Genomic DNA, 20,722 nt, shown 5'->3' with positions numbered 1-20,722 from the left:
GAGAAAAGAGAGAGGGAAGGAAAGGGGAGGGAGGAAAGGAGGGAGGGAGGGAGGAAAGGAAGGAGGGAGGGAGGGAGGAAAGGAAGAAGGGAGAGAGGGTGGGAAAAAGGGAAGAGAGTGGTCAGCTAAGGTCTCTTTAGACCAAATAAGGCTTTTCAGTTTCTCTACAAGTGGACAAGTGCGGCCACAGAAGCTGGAGGCAGGTCTCTGTCCACCAGGAAGGGGCAGAGATCTGCAAGCAGAGCAGATGAGGCCCAACCTCCTACGCCCTCTGCAGTCTCCTCCAGGGGACACCCTCTGCTCTGACCTGGTCTTTTCAATTGGGGTTCATAAGGGATGGTGCTTTTCTGAAGGGTTTGTCATCACCCCTCATGTGGTCAGCAGCATGGAGGAACACGGTACTCCGGATGTGTAGATTTTCTATGTAACAGAAGTGTAACAGAATTTTATATTTTTTCAAATACATTTATGTATATTACCCTGTCAAAAACACCTCTGAAATTATACATGTTTTGCATAGCAACATCTGCTGTTCATGAGACAAGATGTATTAACCAAGTTCGATCTTTTCCTTGATACTTTGGTCTAAGCACAGTGCCTGGTACACAATAGGCACTCAATCAAGTCTGAATGGATGGATAGATGGTTGGATGGGCAACTGATTCACGGTCATTATTCTGAACATTTAGCATCATCCTTGCTTCCTGAGGACAGACATTATGTCTTCCTCATTTCCAGCTACTAGCAAAGTCTCTGATTCAGAAATGGTGTTCTCTAGTATTTGATAAATCTGTATTGACTACATAGTTATATTTACATGTTATATTTTTATCATATAGATGATCTCCAAGGTACTGTGCTTTAAAAATTCTTCTGCTTCCTGCTCCTCCATGAGAGTCAGCTGTTACCTGCTCTTTCCCCTGTGCTATTGCTTTGTGACTTTCTGTCCCTTACCCTCTTCTCCCACAAACACCAACTATCTGCTTTTACCCTGGGCTGGAAAAGCAGCCACTGTATTTGTAGGGGAAACGCCCCTGATGGCAATAACTGAAGTGTATCCTTAGAATGACCCTGGATGGCAGATGCATCTGAATGTGTGCTCAGAGCTAGGGAATCTGGGAGTTGCCAACCCAGAGCTTTGTTCCTTGTTTTGAGGAACATCTGAACCCCCGGCCCATCTCATGGAAGAGGGGCCGTGCAGGCAATTGAGGCCCTGAGTTTTGGGTTAAGTGAAGGTTGCCAGGTGGAGGTGGTTAAGGGGAGGGTGTTGATGTGGTGTGGATATCCCACGCAAATCTCATGTTGAATTGTGATCCCCAGTGTTGGAGGTGGGGTCTGTGGGAGGTGTTTGGATCGTGGAGGCAGATCCCTCATGAATGGCTTGGGTCATCTCCTTGGTAATAAGTGAGTTATTGCGAGATGTGGTCATTTAAAAGTGTGTGGCACTTCACACCCCACTCTCACTCTCTCTCTCACTCCTGCTCTCGCCATGTGATGTGCCGGCTCTCCCTTCACCTTCTGCCATGATTACAAGTTTCCTGAGGCCTCTCCAGAAGCCGCGCAGATGCCAGCATCATGCCTCTTGTATAGCCTGCAGAACTATGAGCCAATAAACCTTTTTAAAAATATATAGATTACCCAGTCTCAGGTAATTTATAGTAATGTGAGAACAGACTAGTACAGGTGTTAAGTGAAAATGCCAGGTAAATTGCATGCTGTTTGCAAGTGGCTGCAGTTTTCCTGCTCAGTCCACTGCCCCTGGGCTGCAGGTAAGGCGGTTGGCTCATCCAGCCCACTGCCCCTGGGTTGTTTTTGTGCTAAGTTGGTTCTCCTGTCCAGTCCGCCACCACTGTACTCTCTCCTCTGTACGAAGCCTCCAGTAAAGCTCCGTGTCACATTTGCTGGCCCTGGATTTCTTCTTTAGTTTCTTGAATCTGTTGCCATCCCTACTGAGGTTGATCAGGGCTTGGCACAACAATATTTTGCCCTAATTATATGTAAAAAGGCCATTAGGATCAGGGCCTGAGGATGGCTCGACCTCATCAGTGAAGCAAATGCTTGTGCTTCCTGTCAGTTGTCCTCTGAGGTGTCGTAAGTTGCCTGCTTACTTGTCTTATTCTGGATTGTGCTGGATTTCAATATATCTTGGAAAAGAAAACTTCCTTTATTCCATTCAAGTCAACTGTGGTTTTTAGACCCAATTACCTGAACCATGTATGCTTAGAACCCAGATCTGGTCTTGCCACATGGAGTAACATGCTCAGGTTTCTCCTCTTTGAAAGCATAGAACTCCAAAACATGCTGCAAAACAGATGGCCACATAAGGCCATAAAGGAGAAAAGACACAGGAGCAGCCCTGGTGTTCGAAGCCAGGAAGTTCTCTGGGCACACAAGCCCTCAAAGAGAGCCAGAGCGCACCCCTCTTACCTGCCAGGAGCACATCGTTGGACACATCTCCTTTGTCACCCTTTTCTCCCTTCTGCCCTGGTGGGCCCTCATTTCCCTGCAGGCCCAGTTCACCATGGTCTCCCTTTTCTCCCCTTTCCCCTGGATTTCCTGCAGCTCCAGGTATCCCTGACCAAAAAAGCAAATGACATGTTAGCCTATGGTGCAAAAAGTTCTGGCATACCACTTTATATTATTGTACTTTGTGCTTTCCAGGGAAGCAGTTTTATACACCAAACACACAGCTTTTCATAACTGTTTTAGAGCAGTAGTGTGACCATACGTTCATTAAAGAACAGCATTTCCAGGTGGCTTTGCTGGATTATTTATTTATTTATTTTTTGAGACGGAGTCTGGCTCTGTCACCCAGGCTGGTGTGCAATAGCACGATCTCGGCTCAATGCAACCTCTGCCTCCTGGGTTCAAGCAATTCTCCTGCCTCAGCCTCCCAAGTAGCTGGGATTATAGGCGTGAGCCACCACACCCATCTGATTTTTGTATTTTAAATAGAGACAGGGTTTCGCCATGCTGACCAGACTGGTCTTGAACTGACCTCAGGTGATCCGCCTGCCTCGGCCTCCCAAAGTGCTGGGATTACAGGTGTGAGCCACTTACTCCTGGACTGCTGGATTATTTTTAGAGAAATTTGGCTGAGCCAACAGGTTGGAGAGAGGAGTGAACCGCAAGAGGGTGCGATGACAGCAACAGTGGAAAGAAGGTAAGGAAGGCCTAATGAGAAGTCTGCAACCATGATGCTCAGAGGCGTGTGTCTGCTGCCATAATAGTGAGTGTTAAACACATTATTTAGTTTATTCCTAACAACATATTGGAGTGGTAGGCTTGGCAGTCATCCTTACTCTCATTTTATAGATGTTGAAACTAAGGCCTACAGTGGTTATAACAGATGCTGCCAAGTCAGAGCAGCAAAGCACCTCTGATTCCATCTCCAGTGCCCTTTTCTGTGACATTCCAATGCAAAATACTTTCAATCACAATAGGAAAACAGGTAAAGTTGCTTTAGGACAACCATTAATAGGGATGGTGAACAAAAGGTAGTGGGTGAAATTTCTGCCTCTGTTCACAGGGAGCTATGACTACCGGAATTGCTGTCCTCCCTACATTGCTAGAAACCAGTCAAGGTCTAAGTAACAGCTTGTGTCAGCCTTGAACCCTGAGCAGTGAAAGCACCCTTGGATTGTCCCAGTTCACTGCTGGGAGGTAGTTCCTAGTGGCACAGGGAGGAGGATCTCAAATAGCCTGTCAATCTCACTAAGTTGAGGGGCCAAAAACCAGAGTTTGGGGAGATGGAGATGGCTAGAATTTGCAAGATAGAAGAGCAGAAAGACGACAGCTGTGTGAGAGAGCCCTGTGGATCTGCAGAGGGCTCTCTTGAACCTGTGACTGAGGGATGACTTCCACACATGAGGGAATTCCAGAGGGCTGGGAAAGGAACTCACACACTGTTCGCTATAAAATTCTCAGGGCTCACACAGCAAAAATTTCTCATTCCCACGGCCAACATGGAGAAATCTCATCAAATACTGAAATACTGGGTAGAGTCCTTGAAAAAGTCTAGTTTTAGTAGTGGGGCTAAATTAGCCCCAGGTTAAAGGCTGTGGTGGACTCCATCATTACAAAGTTTCAACACAAGTTTCTAAAGGATCAAACCTATCTGCCAGTGATTTAACTGCCTGACTCTGTGCCTGCTGAGAGTCCAAAATTTGAATCATTCAGTTCATTTAACTCAGCGTATTAGCAATTTAAGCAAGAAAAAGTATATGATCATCTCAAGGATATAGAAAAGGCATTTGATACAATTCAACACCCATTCTTGATTTGTCAACAAACTGGGAATAGAAGAGAACTTCCTCAGTCTGGAAAAGGGCATTTACAAAAAAACCTACAGCTAACATCATCCTTAATGGTGAAAGACTGAATGTTTTCTCCCTAATATCAGAAAGAAGGTGATGCTATCTAATCTCATCACTTTAATTTAACATCCTACTGGAGGTCCTAGCCAGTGCAATAATGCAAGGAAAAATAACTCAAAGGCGTACAGATTGAAAAGGATGAAGACTGTTTGCAGATGTCATGATTGTTTACGTAGAAAATCTCAAGGAATCTATAAAAAGGCTACTAGAACTCTTGAGTATACAGTTATACAGGGTCCTTGAGAGGGGAAGTTATTATGTAATATTGTACTAAGTTATTGCCAGATATGGATCAATTACCATGATACCCTATCTCAGAGAATATGTGCTCATTTTAACCACCGCCCCTTGGAGATATTGCTTAACAGAGGTATTGCCCAAGTGGCAGAGATTTCAGTGATGGGGAAGTGAGCATCTCACAATATCCCACAGTTCATATCCAAATGCCCTGCATTGCCACCAGATTAATTATTCCCTAAAACAGCGATTCCCAACCTTTTTGGCACCAGATTCTAGTTTCGTGGAAGACAATTTTTCCATAGACCGGGGTGTGGGGAGGGATAGTTTTGGGATGATTCAAATGTATTACGTTTATTATGAATTTTATTTCTATTATTACATTGTAATATATAACAAAATAATTATACAACTCACTATAATGTAGAATTACTGGGAGCCCTGAGCTTGTTTTCATGCAACTAGACAGTCCCATCTCGGGGTGATGGGAGACAGTGACAGATCACCAGGCATTAGATTCTCAATAGGGTTTGTACTCCTATGAGAATCTAATGCTGCTGCTGATCTGAAGGGAGCTCAGGCAGTAATGTGAGCACTGGAGAGTGGCTGTAAATACAGGTGAAGCTTCGCTCAATCATCCGCCGCTCACCTCCTGCTGTACGGCCCAGTTCCTAACAGGTCATGGACTGATATGGGTCCAGGGGTTGGGGACCCCTACCCTAAAAATAAACCTAGAGCTCTTAGCACCTTTCATTTACCCCAGAGCAGTAATAAATATTCAAAATGGTTTCTGCTCTTCCATATTCATGCTCATATTCCATATTCAGGGAAGTGTCCGCAGACTATTCTAAGGACGACAGCAGTGCATGACAAAGCCTCAAAGTGTTGATCACTGTTAGAAGAAAACTGTAGTGAATAAAAAAAAATTGCTAGATTTCAACCAACCAATAAAAAAAAACTTAGTGAAAACCATGAAATTCAGCTACAGCTGGGAGTCAGAAGTCCCAGGGTCCTCACCACTACCAGTGGTAAGCTTGGACGGCGGCTGCCTGTCCAGTGGAGCTGGGGGAGCACAGTAGAAGAGGATGTGAAGAGGAGCAGGGGATCCCTCCATTGTCAGCGGTGGCTCTGCCATGGATTCAGTGATATAGGGGTCAAATCATGCCTCTTTGAGGGGTCATGGCTCGTAATACCTCCCTCACGATAGCACCAAAAACCCATTGCACTGGCTCCTCCCAGCCCTCAGTCATCGGGACATCTGGGTGGAAAGTGGTTCACTCACTTGAGAAGAGCCCTTCTGCCAGGCCCTCTGTGTGAGAAGACATTCTTTTGTCAGTGTTTTAAATAGGCAATTTGGCACATCATCTGAAGGAGACAAAAGACAGGGCATTGCCATAGAGTCCAGCCCGCACAATGCACCAAGTGTAACTGACACCTTCGAAAGGTTTCACGTGACCCAGATTTAGCAGTGCTCAGGGAAATGGTATCTGCTGGTTACTGCAGGGATATATTCTTCAGGCATTTATTCTAGTCACAAACAGCCTTCTGCATCATCATCTTATTTCCTCTTCCTTTCTTTTCTTTCTTCCTCTTATGTCTTGTCTTTTCTTTCTTAGAAAGGCCATATGTGAAATAGAGGGCAGCTGTTGTAATGCGCCCCCTACAGGGGCAGGTATTTAAAGCTATTCAAGGCCTTTGCTTGAGGCTGCATTTTGACTCTAGTTGGGAAATGCATGATCATTTTATAGCTTTCATTAAGAAAGGGTTGGGGGACATTTTGTCTGCATAGAGTCTGCCTTTGCCCTCTTGTCCACCATAGCTCTGACAAAGCATCCCCTCGTCTTTGTTGGTAAAATTGCCCTGGCTGTGCTTTCGCCGTGGTATGTCAGAAATTAAATACCACCTAATCACGATTCACCATCAGGAACCTGTGTGTGGCATTTTCTTCCCTGCCCTGTCCCAGGGAAGGTCAGGGATGCCAGCTGTGCAAAGTGACACTATGACACTATGTGATGTGGACCCCTGGCTGGCTTTGAGTCGGCACATTCTGCCAGAGAAGAAAGGCCAGACTCTGCCTGCCTAACTTGTGCGAGGAGTGGCTCTCTACTGTTTTTCTCTGGTGTCGCCCACTCAAAACAGTTTCATCAGCATTCGGGTTTGGAGTTGTGTGGTATCTCGAGACTGAGGTCAGCTCTCATCTTCACAACATGGGGTGAGGGAGGATGTTTTATTTTCAGCAGTATCATCTGTTGCTAAGGCGGGGGAAAGGGGCGAGAGGGTGTCACACAAAACCCAGTCCCGAGACACGAATATGGAGGAGGGCTTTCATTTCTGTTTTTATAAGAATTTGACTTTTAGAGAAGATACTGCAGCATTAACTCTTAAGTGAGAAAATGAGAGGCAGCTGGAAGGAAAGAAACTGCTTTTGAGGCAATGGAACATCAGACTTCATAGAAGATGCTGGTTGCACAGTTGACAACATTTAGGTTTCTTTCAGTTCTGACCTTTTTCTTCAGATCTAGGTTGGTGTTTCCAAATGAATACAGAACACTTCCACTTAGATTTCCTTTTGGTTTAAAATAAAGTTTCTCCTTCCCCACTTTTGAAAACAACAATAATAGCTAACCCCAGTATAGCACTTACAATGTGACAAGCCCTCTTCTAAGCACTTTGTATATATTAACTCATTTAATCTTCCTAATAACACTATGAGGTTAATATTATTATTGTTCCCATTTTACAAATAAGGAAATTGTGGCACAAAGTGATAACTTGCCCAGGGGCATACCGCTTGTAAGCGGAAGAGCCGGGACACAAATCATCTGGCTCCAGCTCTGGCTCTGAGCTATTCCACCATCATTCTTAGCTTTTCTAAGGTCAGAACCTGAGAAGCTTTGATGTGTCAATCTCCTGGAAGCAACCGTTAGGCTACAGAGCTTAAACTCTGGCTTCATCAGGGTAGTCTTATAACGGCTCCTGGTTGCCTCCTGCGTATGTGGAGCTGAACCCCCCGACCTTACTTTGAAGGCCATTACCCTCTAGTCCTACCCCAATCTAGCCAGGATCCCCACTTGTACCCAGGGATGGCCTCATAACCTGTGAGCCTAGGCCTTTCTGTTCTCTCCCTGCGGTTAATGCTGCTGCAGTATCTTCTCTAAAAATCAAATTCTCATAAAAAAAAAAAAAAAAACAGAAATGAAAGCCTTCCTTCTTATTCGTGTCTTGGGACTGGGCCCCATTCCCCAGCCTTTCCCACCGCTCCTCTACTTATTTCCAAGGTGCTGATCCCTCTTTTATCTCTTGTGCTTTGTGCTTAGTTCTACTGCACAATCCATCCTCTACACAGGGTCCTATTTGCTCATCTTCTGCACAGGGGAGTTTGGCTTTTTCTTCTGGCAGTACTGCCTGCTGTGAAGTATAAAGCAGTCTTCCAACCGGAATTAGTAGTTACCGAGTACCTGCTGTTGCACGATGTATCTTCTCTTTCAACTGGATTGTAAGCCCTTATATACAGACATGATGTTCTAGTCTTCTCATTCATGCATTCATTCATTCTTCATTCATCAATTATTTATTGGGTCTTAGCTGGGCCCTAGCTAAGAGATGCGATGAATAATAAAATCTATAAAACATAGTCCCTGCCTTCACTGACAAACACTATAGTGGACTATTTAAAACCAGAAACCATATTAGAGTTGTCATAACCCAACCTCTTCTGGCTACAGATGAGGAGGTCAAGGCCTCATCTTGGAGTGACTTGCCCAGGGCCTCAGGGCCAGTAAGGAATAAAGGCAAGAGCTCCTAGAACTCCTTCCACTGTTCCCCTCTGCCTTGAAGGCAGGGAACAAGAGGGACAAAATCAACCGTCTCTGACTGGCAGGTTATACTCATTGAACTGTGTGTTCTCAACAGTGTCCTGCAGGCCTCTCTGAAGGGCTGGAAGGCTCCCAGCCCTCCCAGGAAGACTCAGCCTTGAAGCTCAGGTTGGAGGGTGTCTGAAGCCCTATATTCTCAATCATTAACTGCACCAGCGCTCAAGGCCCAGGCTTCCTTCCTGTTTGCTCCTGCTCTTCGGCACCTCCTGTAACCCTGCTCTCACAACAGGGCCCAAGCCCCTTGAGCACGGAAGTTGAGTGTCACTGTGGTTAAGAGCAGGGGTCCAGAAGTCAGAGAAACCTGGATTCAAGTCCTGCCTCCTTCACTTTTTAGCTTTTGACATTACACAAGTTATATCCAATAATTCAACAGTGAATTTATTGAGCTCCCTGGCTGTGTGTTCCAGGCACTGAAGGTAGGAACTAAGCAAGACAGACATGGCCAAGCTCTGACAGGCCTCACATTCTGCTTGGGGAGTCAGCCCAACAGCACAACAGCAAATAATCCCCACAGGGTGATTTCAGGGAGGGATATTTCGATTGATTCCGATTGGGGAGTCAGACCATTAGCACAACAGCGAATAATCACCAGGGGATGATTTCAGGGAGGGATCAATATTTTAATTGATCCCACTTGGGAGGTCATACCATTAGCGCAATAATCACCATGGGTCGATTTCAGGGAAAGATCAATAATTTGGATTGATTCCACTTGGGGAGTCAGACCCTCAGTGCAGCAACAAATAATCACCATGGGGTGATTTCAGGAAGAGGTCAATATTTCAAAAGAGCAGGGGATGTGACAGAGTAGGTAAGACAGGGGCTAGACACAGAGGCCAGGGATGATGATATACACGAGATGACATCTGAGCTAAGACCTGCACCATGGGAAGACAGGGGAAGTCAGGGAGAGGGCATTCTGGGCAGTGGGCACAGGCCACTATGCCCTAGTCCCACCCCAATCTACTCTGGGTCCCTGGCGGTACTCGTGCTAAGGTCCTGGGGCAAGGGTGGGCTTGGCCTGTTTGAGAAAGACAAAAGTATCTCCATCTGGAAAAAATATGGCTAATGAAAGTATTCATGCCCTTGGTTGTTGTGAGGACTAGATGAGTTGAGTGTACGGAGACCTTAGTGGAGTGTCTGGTGGTAAATGCTGGCTGCGTATTATGGTTCTGAAGGTTGTTGCTAGAAGGCACACCCCACCCTAACTGGGTCCCTAACTCTGTGGAACCCAGGCCTTTTTTCCTTTTCTTCGAAACAACACTTGTTCCCTCTTTGTGGAATGCACTCCCACACCTCTCCTACCCCACCCCTGCCTGGCAAACCATGAATGATCCTTTAACTCTCAGTTTAAATGACAGTCCTTCCTTCTCTACAGTCACAGCAATGGCCTGGCAGGTTGCATACCCACGTGAGGACCTGCAGGGCCATCTTGGGAGCTGGCTGCTTATCCAAAGGTCTGGAAAGGCCTGGGGCCAGCCTCCAACCTCGCCTGACTGTGTGACCCCACCCTCTGTGTGCGCCGGGCCCTCCCTTCATGTCTGGCCAAAGCTGTTACCTCCCTGCCCTCCCTCTCTCTATCACTGTACCTCGGAGCACCTCGTTCTTCCCTTCAAACACACGTCTCATGTTGAGATGGTAGGTGGATGTGACTGTCGACTATGGATATTGGCCTCTCCACCAAAGATGGAAAGTTCCAGAACAGTGTCTGTGTCTTTTGTTGTTCCCCAACAGCACTCGACGTCTGTTGAATAAGTATTTGTTGATGAATGTCCCCACCCTCTCCTGGTGCTCCTCTTGCTGCTCAGTCCCCTGCTCAGTCTCCTTTGCTGACTCGTCCCCTTCGCTGACTCGTCCCCTTCTACTTGGTCACTTGAGGTTGGAGCTTCTCAGGGATGAAACCCAGCCCCTCCTCTCCTGCCAGGCTCTCTCCCTAAGTGACCTCACCCCCTGCCCACACGCCCAGGTGCCTCGATGACTCTCTGATATATATCTCTCACCCCAGACCTCCTCCGACTACAGACCTGTTTTCCAAGGCCACCGTCCCACCTCCTCCTGGATACCTCAGGGCATCTGAAACTCAGCACATCCCAGGCGGAGTCCACAATTGTTCCTTTAGATCTGAGTTGAATGCGGGGCTGCCCGCCTCAGGCCCGAGCAGCTCATCCATCCATCCAGTCGAGCATGACAGCAACCTCAGAGTCAGTCTTGGTGCCTCCCTGACCCCCTAACTCCCTGTATCTACTGTCCACTGGGAACTGCTGGCTTCACTCCTAAATATCACTTACCCCTGTGGGTCTTTCCACCCCTGCCCACTGTCCGCCGCCTACGGAGGCCATCTCCCTGCCTCTACGCTGGCTCACTCGCCTGCCGGTTCCAGTGCGCTCTCCACGCAGCAGCCACAGTGGCATTTAGAGAGGCAGATCTGATCCCATCAGTCTCTCCCACCTGACAACCCTCTGGGGCTTCTCATGGCCCTCAGAAGGAACCCTGTTCCCCTCAGTGGCCCTGCTGCCTCTGGACCCTCCTCCCTATCCGTTTCCTGCAAATGCTGGGTAGGAAGGGAATCTGTCCCAGGGCTCAGGAGTGGGTGAGGAGGGAAAGTGCAGCCTTGGGGCCTCAGCAGGGTTAACAGGACAGTGTGGCTCTTGCTCTGCAGCCTGAGCTGGCCCATGAAGTGAGTGACCCCATCGAGCTGGGTTCTTCAGATAGCCTTTGGTGGCTAGTCTCCCACTTCCCCTGGCCTGGGACAATGGACTCCTTGTGGGGGCCTCGGGGACTCAACTTCCACCCTCAGTATGAGTGGAGGCTTCACGGTCTAACGCTGCCGACCCCCAGAAGCCTTACTCTCTGGGGTACTGCTGTAAAGAAGGGGGTCTTTGCTGTAGTTCCTATGAGATCTCCCACAAACCAAGGATTGGGGTCACCCTCCAGTGACAAACAGGATCCAACACCTTCTCCCTTCTCTGCTGCTGTCCTCTGCTCCAGCCTCTTCCCTTCCCTCCTATAGCCTCTCAGCACAGCTGTCGGGCCAGCCTCTCATCCATATGTCAGGCATAGCACTGTTCCACTTCACATCCTCCCTGTTTTGCTCTGAGTACAAACTACAGTTCTCGAAATGCCCAGGGCTGACCTGGTTTGGCCTGATTACCTCTCTGATCTCAACTAGACTAGGTTAGCCACTCATCCCTTCTGTCCAGCTGCCCTGGCCTCCTTGCTGATCCTCAAACTGTCCAGGTACCCTGGTGACTTACACGCTCTGCCCAGAGCCCTCTGCCCCAGAAACCCGAGACTCTCTTTTACCTCCTCCTGGTATTTGCTCAAAGGCTCCTTCTTAGGGAGGTCTTACTGGCCTCCCAATCTAAATGTACTGCCTCTAACCCCACTTAAACTTCCTACCCCTTTCTATGATATTTTTTCTCCTTACCATTTATCACCATGGACCAGACTGTATATTTTGTTTATCTTATTTACTATCCATCTCTCCCAACTAGAATGTAAGCCTCATGAAGGTGGAGGAGGGGAGCTTATTTCTGAATCTCCAGCATCTAGAATGGTACCTGCCACACAAATATGTGCTCCATAAATGAATGCACTTTTTCTTTTCTGTACTCCCTGGGCTGCAGACTGCATGCAAAGCACATCCTCAAGGCCAGGGATCTGTCTCAAGCCTTTTTGAAAACCACCCCTTTCCTACGTGCCCCACACCCAGCTCTAGCAGGGTGCCCTCCTGCCCCTGAGCCTGCCCTCATCATGCCCATTGCCGAGGCCTCAGGACTGAATCACATTTTTGGAGTCTTCCTGGGATAAGCTAATAGGCATCATTATTCTACAGCGATGCTCATGTATAATTATAATTATTATCCTATATGAACGATCCATTCCTGCTCGGTAATTCCAATGGTAATTGCTGGCCTTCTGAGAACTGAGCTGGCTTGGACGGTGTGTGCCCATTTTCTCTGAAGCTGCCCTCTGGAACACAAGCAGGTAGGCACTGCCAAGTGGCAGAGGTTCTCGACAATTTTTCCCTCTCCACTGGCCCTTACTTCAATTGCTAATGAGAATAAGAGTGGAGGTGACCAAAGGAGTAATTGCTGTCTGGAAGAAGTTTCTACCATTTCTTCTAGTCCAGGGCAAGTCCAAGTGAGTTTGGGTAGCAGAGCCAAGAGGTTGAAAATGAGACGGTGCAGTGGAGTCTCTGGCCGAAAACAACCTCCCTCCCCTCTCAGCAGTGGCCTTGACGGGTGGCTGAGAGCCAGGCCTTCATAGGAGCCTCCTGAGTCGTTTTTTACCCTCTGGTCTTTGAGCTCCCAACACACCATGTGCTAGCTTTCTTCAGGTGGATCTGCCCTGGGGATCCCAGGACTGGGGCTCAGAGCCCTTCAGAATCTTCCCCTCTGTGCCCCAGCCTCCTGCCAGGCCCTGCACCAGCCCCTGCTTCTTACTGCTCCCTGGGCACATCTGATGCCTTGGTGCTTCTGGGTCTTTGCTCCAGTGGTGGCACGGCCCTGCTTGTAACAGGGCACAGGAAGCTCCTCCGAGATGCCAGCCATATCTTCGTAGTTATCCTGTAGCCCCTGAAGAGGAGACCCTTTGACCTGAGTGCCGGCCTCAGGGACGCCGGGATGCTGCCTTTCCACTCAAGCAGTTTGAGCTATTCCTCTAGCCAAGAAAACTTTACCAGGGGCCAACATCAATTCATTGATTTTCAACCAAACACAGATTCGCTGGGCAGGCGGAGGCAATAGAGGGCAAGGTAGGAGCTGAGGCTCGAAAGAGCATGTGCCAGCACCAGCTGTCACACGGCCCACAGAGTGCCCCTCCCAGGGCTGTGGGCTCCTGCTCCTTCCACCTCCCGTCTGCAGAAGGGAGTCAGTTCCCAGGAGACGGCTTCTCCAGTTTGAAATAAACATCTGTCAAGGTGGGACCCAGAAGTATACCCTTGGTATCCCAGAACACAATGGCTTCTAGGTAAGAGTTAAACCGGTCTTACACTGTGCAGAGATGAAGCACCTTACCCCTGCTGCACACAGCTTTAGTCAACCCAAATGCAATCATGGAGATAAACAACAGGGAAATTAATTAGAAGAGTTGCCAAAAATACCCATTTTTCCTCTTTTTCCATTTGCTCCTTTTTCTCCTTTTGGGCCCTGAGGACCAGGCTGTCCATCCAATCCATTGTGTCCTGGCAACCCGCCAGCTCCTGGAGGTCCTGCATCAAAACACAGAAACAGGGACGTTAACAACAACAACAAAAAACATTCTTCACTGAAGTTACTGTAATTTCCTTTACCGATGAAACTGAGCAGGCATCAATACCTTTTCCACATCCTCTCTCACTTCTTCCCTTCCTTCTCTGGCAAAAGCAGTGCCAAGTAGGGGAATGGTGATGGAGGAGCCTCAGGTGAGGGGCACAAAGAAGGAGACACACAGCAGGACTGCCTCCAGGCTCTTGCCCTCCCCTCATCTGTCCCATCAGAGAGATCCTAGGGGTCTGGCCACCCACAGCCTCCCCTTAAACTAGAAAAGTCCAAGGGCTCTTACCTGGTGGTCCAGGAGGTCCTACAACAGAAAAAAAATTTAAATGAGAAACCATGGGTGGAAGAAAGAGAAACCAGCATCGAACCCGAAAACAAAGATCACCCCCGACCTTCAAATCTCCTAATTATCTACTGACCCTAAGCAACGGATTCTACACCTTGTATTTAGAACTCATTATATTTGGCCAAAAGACCCTTCCTTTAAAGCAATTCAACAAAGACCCATTTGCCAATCAAACCACATTTGCTTGTTTCAAGGAACCAAGATTAACTTCTGAGCTGTCCTCACTGTAGATTCCTAAATTAGTCATCTCTCAAGCAGTCAACCTAATAAACGGAGGGCCAGTAACAATACTGGTGGCCATGAATGCAGCCCTAGCACAGGGGGTTAGCAAATGATGGTGCTGTCATTGTGGGGCTGAGATTTGGCTGTCCCAGGAGGCCTCCAAGTGTTCTCATCTAGCTAGCTTGTCTCATCTGAGCCACTGGGGGGAGTCGGGAGTGAAAGCTGTCTGGCTAGATTTCTCTTTTGTTATATGAACTAGCCTGAGGAAAATTGAGAGCCCAGATCAGGTAACACATACCTTCCTTAGCGTGTAATTACCCAAGGATCTAAGGGGTTCAGATGAATCCAAATTGATTTTGTTCCCACAAATAGGGGTGTCTTATTGTCAACTATTCTATTTGAGTACTCAGACAAGCTAATGAGGTTGTAACATGAGCAGTTGAATTCCTTTTGTTTTTTTTTTTTTGGAGACGGAGTCTCACTCTGTCGCCCAGGCTGGAGTGCACTGGCGCCATCTCGGCTCACTGCAAGCTCCGCCTCCCGGGTTCTCACCATTCTTCTGCCTCAGCGTTCCAAGTAGCTGGGACTATAGGCACCCGCCACCACACCCGGCTAATTTTTTTTTTTTTTTTTTGTATTTTTAGTAGAGACAGAGTTTCACCGTGTTAGCCAGGATGGTCTCGATCTCCTGACCTCGTGATCCACCCACCTCTTTAGACCACATATAATGATTACCAATATTGGAATGGCGAGGTCTTTCTATAAATCTAAGCCTGTGACCATTCACAAAACAAGCATTAACTAAGCAGTTACTACGTGCATCAAACTCCACCAAGAAATCCTGGTCCCTGTATCTGTTGTGTTCACAGTCTATGTGTGGAAGATGGACTCTTTGAAATCATAATGCAGTATGAGAGAGCTACAGTGAAGTGTTCACTCCCATACCCCTGACAAAGGGTACTGGGGAAGTGTGGGCATGCAGTGGTCTGAGAAGGCATCTCAAGATGATGATCCTGGAGCCATGACATTGAAGAAATGGGGCTTAAGATGGCAGCAGATGAGGTCTGACATTTCCATGAAGGGGCCACCAGGAGTACAGGTACAGAGGTGGGGACTCATAAGATTCAGGGTGGGAGGAAGTTAGAGGACTGGTCAAGTGTGTAGAGATGAGGCTGAAGAAGGACCTGTGTATGGTGGGTGGCAGAAGCACTTGAATGTCAAGCCGGGAGGTGTAGATGGTATCTGTGAGGCAGGAGGGAGCCATGGGAGGTTCTTAGGCAGGGGGATGATGCTGTGAAAGCAGTGTGGGTTTGATAGCCTCTTTGTAGCTGGAAGACGGATAGAACTAGGTGCAACAAGACGAGAGAGACAGTGACACAGACACAGGAAGAGAGACATGGAGGATGGGCATTGCAGAAAAAAAAACCCTAGGGGATCTTTGTAGTTAAACTCGGTGACAAGGTTGTGTATAAATGAGCTGACTGTAGAATTGTAGAGAAAGCTAGACATTCAAGAGGTATTTCAGCAGAATGAGCAAGAATCCACATCTGATTGGGTAGGAGACAAAGGAGGAGGACTTTCAGACAACAGGGGGCCAGCAATACAGATAGATAGAGGCTATTTTGACTGGCGTAGGGACTCTTGGGATAAATAGGTGTTTGAGGATATGCTTTCAATACATAACAGCCCTACTCAGGGCAAAAATGGCTGGCTAAGACGGCACCACATCCTCTAGGTTCAGTACAGCCTGTGTCTCCATGACTTTACCACCAGATGGCGCACACGTACTGGGAAGGGGGTGATGTGTCCAGTTAACAGAGGTCAGAGGAAATCAATTAATCATCGTTCCTGATGACAGAGGGAGCCAAATTCGGATACAGAGATTGGTGGAAGGAATAATTTGACTGTAAGACACAAGACTTGCCTGTACACAGTAGGTTTCAAGAGTTCCCACGACAGTCTGATAACCATGCCCATGCATCAGTACTGTTGGTGAGAGCTCCCGGCTGAAGCTGTATATTCAGGACATATTAGCCGTGGCCAAGGCTTTAACTATGGTGATTAGATTAGGGTGTCCTGCAAGAGCTCCACTGACGCCCTGTGGATAGAGTTCTTCTCATATGAATCCACAGAATTGCCTGCAATGCCTATTAAAATGCAGATACCCAGGCCCCATCTGGGGTTCCTAATTCAGTTTAGATTTAGAGGCCCAAGAATCTGCATTTTTACCAAGCATCATAGGCGACGGGAATGCATCTGGACATGGGCCCTCTGATGTGGTGTGAAAATTTTCCGGGAAAAGAATCAGTCACCATCAGCAGATCCTTAGAGAGGTTCTTGACCCTAAAAAGGTTCAGAGCTACTAGTCTTAAGGCAAGAGTAAAAAGTCTGGGCTAGAATTGGGGATGGAAGAGCGGGAGGGCCACACCCCACCTGGGGAGAGGCAAGTGAGAGAAGAGGCACCAGGAAAGAGAGAGCTGTCAGAAGACACGTGGAGGAGGAAATCCAGCAGGTCTAATGCCCCACAGCTAGATGAGGAGAGAATTTCAGAAGAGAAAGGAAGACAGCCCCAGAGAGCTCAGCAGTCCAGGCAGACATAAAATGTGCTGAGGCATAGGGAGCTATGGTGATGGCAGGATGCCCCCCGTCCTCTCAGAATACCAGCCCAGCTCTCCAGGGGCCTGACATCTGGAAGAGCTCCTACATGTGTCAAATAATGTCAAATGTCATGATGTTTGCCAACTGGGTGTTTAGAAAACTGTTTCTCAGCTCCTGACCCTTCTCCCTTTCTTGAATAGCACATCCTCGAGGAATGTGAGCAGACATCCATGTTCATGCTAACAGTGCATGCAAGGCTGGTGTCCGGGGCCTGCCACCCACGCAGGTGCATAGGGTTTCACCTCACAAGGGGGCTTCAGGTGTGGGCTTAATGCTCTGCGGTCGCCATCTAGAAATTCCCAGTGATCTTGTCTTTGAATTTGTGTTTTGTAAGTGAAGTCCAACGGGTCAATAAAGTATGCACAGAGGGCTTGGTGGGGTCTCACCTCCCACCACCTTCCTAGGACATGCCACCTGCTCCCTTGCCCCATGATGTACTCTTTGTACTCTCTGTACTCCTTGCCCCATCAGTAACTTCTGCCACTTTCCACCTTGGTAGGGGCTGGGGTATAAGTGCAGGAAGAGTGGGGCTGAGTGGTGCCCTGCATGCCTGAGTCACAAGGCAAGACCCCTGGGTCTGTACTTGCCCTATAAGTATTCCATGCTTCGCGGAGTATGACATTAGGTAGCAGATAAAAACTCACACCAAAACAGGTCAAGACTGTGGAAGAAAGAAGAAAGCCTTTTTCCTGCTTCTTTTGGAGAAGAAACCCTGCATTTTCATTTTGTACTGGGCCCTACAGATTATGTAGCTCATGCTAACTGTACCCATCCCACACTCCTAACCAGAATCGATTAAAATTGGGTGGATGCTTGATAAGAGCTGAGCCACTTAGATATTTTTTTTTCCTTGAAATCTAAAATTGGCCCACAATGCCCCTAGTTATGTAAACTTGAGGCCTGTGATGGCCATGAACACCAAAAACAAATCAGTCTGCAGAGAGAAGTGCAGTTCTAGTCAATTAGCGTTGGCTTTCTGGAACAGCAGAAAAGAATGCTGTGAGGCTGTGCTCAGCAGCATTGATCCATGATTGATATTTGCCTAGGTACAGAATGAGAGAGTAGTGACACGTATCATAACTGGGTTAGGGTCACTTGGCTGCAAGGAGAATGTGTAGTGCTTCTGCCCCAATATGCAGTTCAGTAACGTGATGATTTAGATGTTTTCCAACAGATACACATGAAGAGGATGCAGTGAGTGAAGAATAACCCAATAACACGGCTTCTTCAAGACACCTGCTCTCCCAGAAGATATGCTTCTGGGTTCCCAAGGAAATCTGGGCTCCAGAGTAAGATGCATTCAGAAAAGCATGTGTTGTTTGACAAACTCTGTACTAGCAAAAATAACTAATTTCTCTAGCTAGGGGATTACCCTCACAATCCACCTGAGATGTTAAAGGTTGCACAAAATCACATAGCATCTGTCCTGACTGCCATAGCAGCATAGCAGCAACAGCTGGGCAAGGAAGAGGGATGGGAGCCAGGTTACCTGGTCACAGCTGGACTAGCCTCAAGTTATGAGTACCTGCTTTTTCAAAGATGAATCCAGTGGAACGATAAATCTTGTTCCCAGTCCCCAAGCCCAGGTTCTGCTATGGCACGTCTTCCTGCCAGGCATCCTCTTAGGGCTCAAGACCAGTGCTCTCTGTCCACCCTCTGAAGCTACCCAGTTCATTCCTGGGTCCTGTCACTCAGCCTCCTGCCCACTACCCTGCCCCCAATCCGGACCTCATGGTCTATCCCAAAGCATCCTCTCACTTTGCAACTTGTACTTTTCACATCTAATTTTAATTGAAGAACTTTCTGTGTAAAAGGAGGCCCAATTTCAAGCTGGCATGAAAGGAGAAGGTGCTGTCTTTTGAAAAGCTTTTCAAAGTGCTAAAGAAAACCTACTCAACCCACTTCCAGCACGGATGTCATCCCCTACTCCCTGCCAATCTCTCCTAAGTGGTCTCAATAGCTCCGTCCCGTGCATTCACTGTACAGCCTGGCTCTCAGGTCTATCACTATTAAAAAAAAATAAAAAAGGAAGAGGCTTTTCCTGTGCCTCTCAACAGGCTTTTGTGCCTGTAATTCCATCCATCCATTTCTCTAGCACTCATTACTGTCGCATGTAACTCTGAAAAGGGACTTCCAGAGATGGAAGAAAGATGCTTAAGCTACAAGAGTTTCAGAATAAAGGACCAAGCTGTTCTGAAGATCTTTAATTTTCAGTGAGGGCCGGAATATGACTTGAGTTATTCAATTAGCATTTCCCAAGAAGCCACAGGATTATAGTTTTTCTCTCTGAGGCCAAAATAAGTGAACGAGAGTCAGACTTGGATTTGGGGTTCCTGAGGGAAGTTTCTTTCTTACCATCTCACCTCCGTTCACACACTCATATACCCACAGGTTTATTCACTCAGCCAACTCACGTTGCACTTCTAATACAAGGCAGGTAACGAGAGGGAGGTGGGGGAAGTACTGTGGAAAAAGGCTAGGCTTCCTACGACATGATGCAAACTGTGCAGGGTTTCTCAAACCTGAGAAGCTCTAGCCCGGCCTCCCCAGAGACTGGGACCATCAACTGAGAGATCCAGCAAAAGCTTCAGGTGGCTTCCGGTCTCATGGTCATGTTTTACAGTCAGAGGGGACTGCTGTAGCACTCCACAACGTACAGTTTGGGCCACCACACCTGGCCAATCTGGCCAATAAGTACTTCTGATAAAAGAACTGTATCAATTAGCAAGGTCTTTTCCCTTCCTTTTCCCCCCCTTTTAAAAACTAATGGGAATAAGAAAAACATCTATGGCTCTGGTTCAAGGTACCACACATTTCTAATTACCCAAGTCCTAGTTATTTTCCATGGCTATATTTCTATGGCAATACTGAAAATATTATTTTTCATAATCATATTGCAATGGGTTTTCAACTCATTAAAAACATCTGGTAAAAGTAAACCAACATGTATTTTTATAACACAAAGTGTCCCTAGGTGTTCATTCTACCACGGGCCTTCGGTGGCGCGTGTGAGCGGCTCTGCTCAGCGGCCGGCCTACCTGTGAGGCAGATGCCCTTGGTGCTGTTGCACAGGTCCACCATCACTCGAATCTGCAGGGGAGAGAGGGTCATCAGAGCAGACAGTGGGCAGCAGGCCCTGGGCTCACCCTTTATTCAGATGAGCAGAAAGCAATAATAAAAAGTCACCAAGTAACTTTAGGAGAACTCGTGGAACTTCAAGCAAAACGCAGTGATATCCCACCTAGTGATGTTGCAGTCAACAATGAATCGTATACAATGGTGATTTCATAAGATTACAATGGAGCTGAAAACCTTATTTGTCTAGTCACGGGATAATGTCTTGGTGCAATGCGTGACTTCGTGTTTGTGGTGATGCTGGTATAAACAAAGCTACCACACTGCAGATTATAAAAAGCATAACACGTACAATTACATATGGTACATAATACTTGATAACATGTGACTATTACTGCTTTATGCATTTACTATGTTATACTTTTCAAAATCTTTTTAAAAAGTTTCCAGCTGACAGCTTGACTTCACCATATTTTGTATTGTTATTTTAGAGTGTACTCCTTCTACTTAGAAGAAAAAAGTTAACTGTAAAACAACCTCAGGCAGGTCTTCAGGAGGTATTCCAGAAGGCACTGTTCTCACAGGAGATGACAGCCCCATGCCTGTTATTGCCCCTGGAGACCCTCCAGTGGGACAAGATGTGGAGGTGGAACCCAGTGATATTGGTGATCCTGA

At 47.3% G+C, this 20,722-nt stretch overlaps 1 protein-coding gene across 2 annotated transcripts in view; it reads right to left on the bottom strand.

The window, feature by feature from the left end:
• GLDN (gliomedin) overlaps positions 1 to 20,722 on the bottom strand; it is a 70,708-nt gene that overhangs the window by 10,910 nt on the left and 39,076 nt on the right. For both annotated transcript variants that reach the window (XM_015142242.3, XM_015142243.3), the window contains exons 2-5: positions 20,011 to 20,062; positions 14,033 to 14,050; positions 13,593 to 13,700; positions 2,428 to 2,574 (exon numbers count right to left, since the gene is read on the bottom strand). In XM_015142242.3, coding sequence (XP_014997728.3) covers positions 2,428 to 2,574; positions 13,593 to 13,700; positions 14,033 to 14,050; positions 20,011 to 20,062 — 325 coding nt within the window. The remainder of the gene's footprint in view (positions 1 to 2,427; positions 2,575 to 13,592; positions 13,701 to 14,032; positions 14,051 to 20,010; positions 20,063 to 20,722) is intronic.

This window comes from Macaca mulatta, chromosome 7 (genome assembly GCF_049350105.2).
Source record: "Macaca mulatta isolate MMU2019108-1 chromosome 7, T2T-MMU8v2.0, whole genome shotgun sequence".
NCBI classification, from domain to species: domain Eukaryota; kingdom Metazoa; phylum Chordata; class Mammalia; order Primates; family Cercopithecidae; genus Macaca; species Macaca mulatta.
Note: the sequence above shows the minus strand (reverse complement) of the source record. Positions and strands in the feature narration are given on the sequence as shown.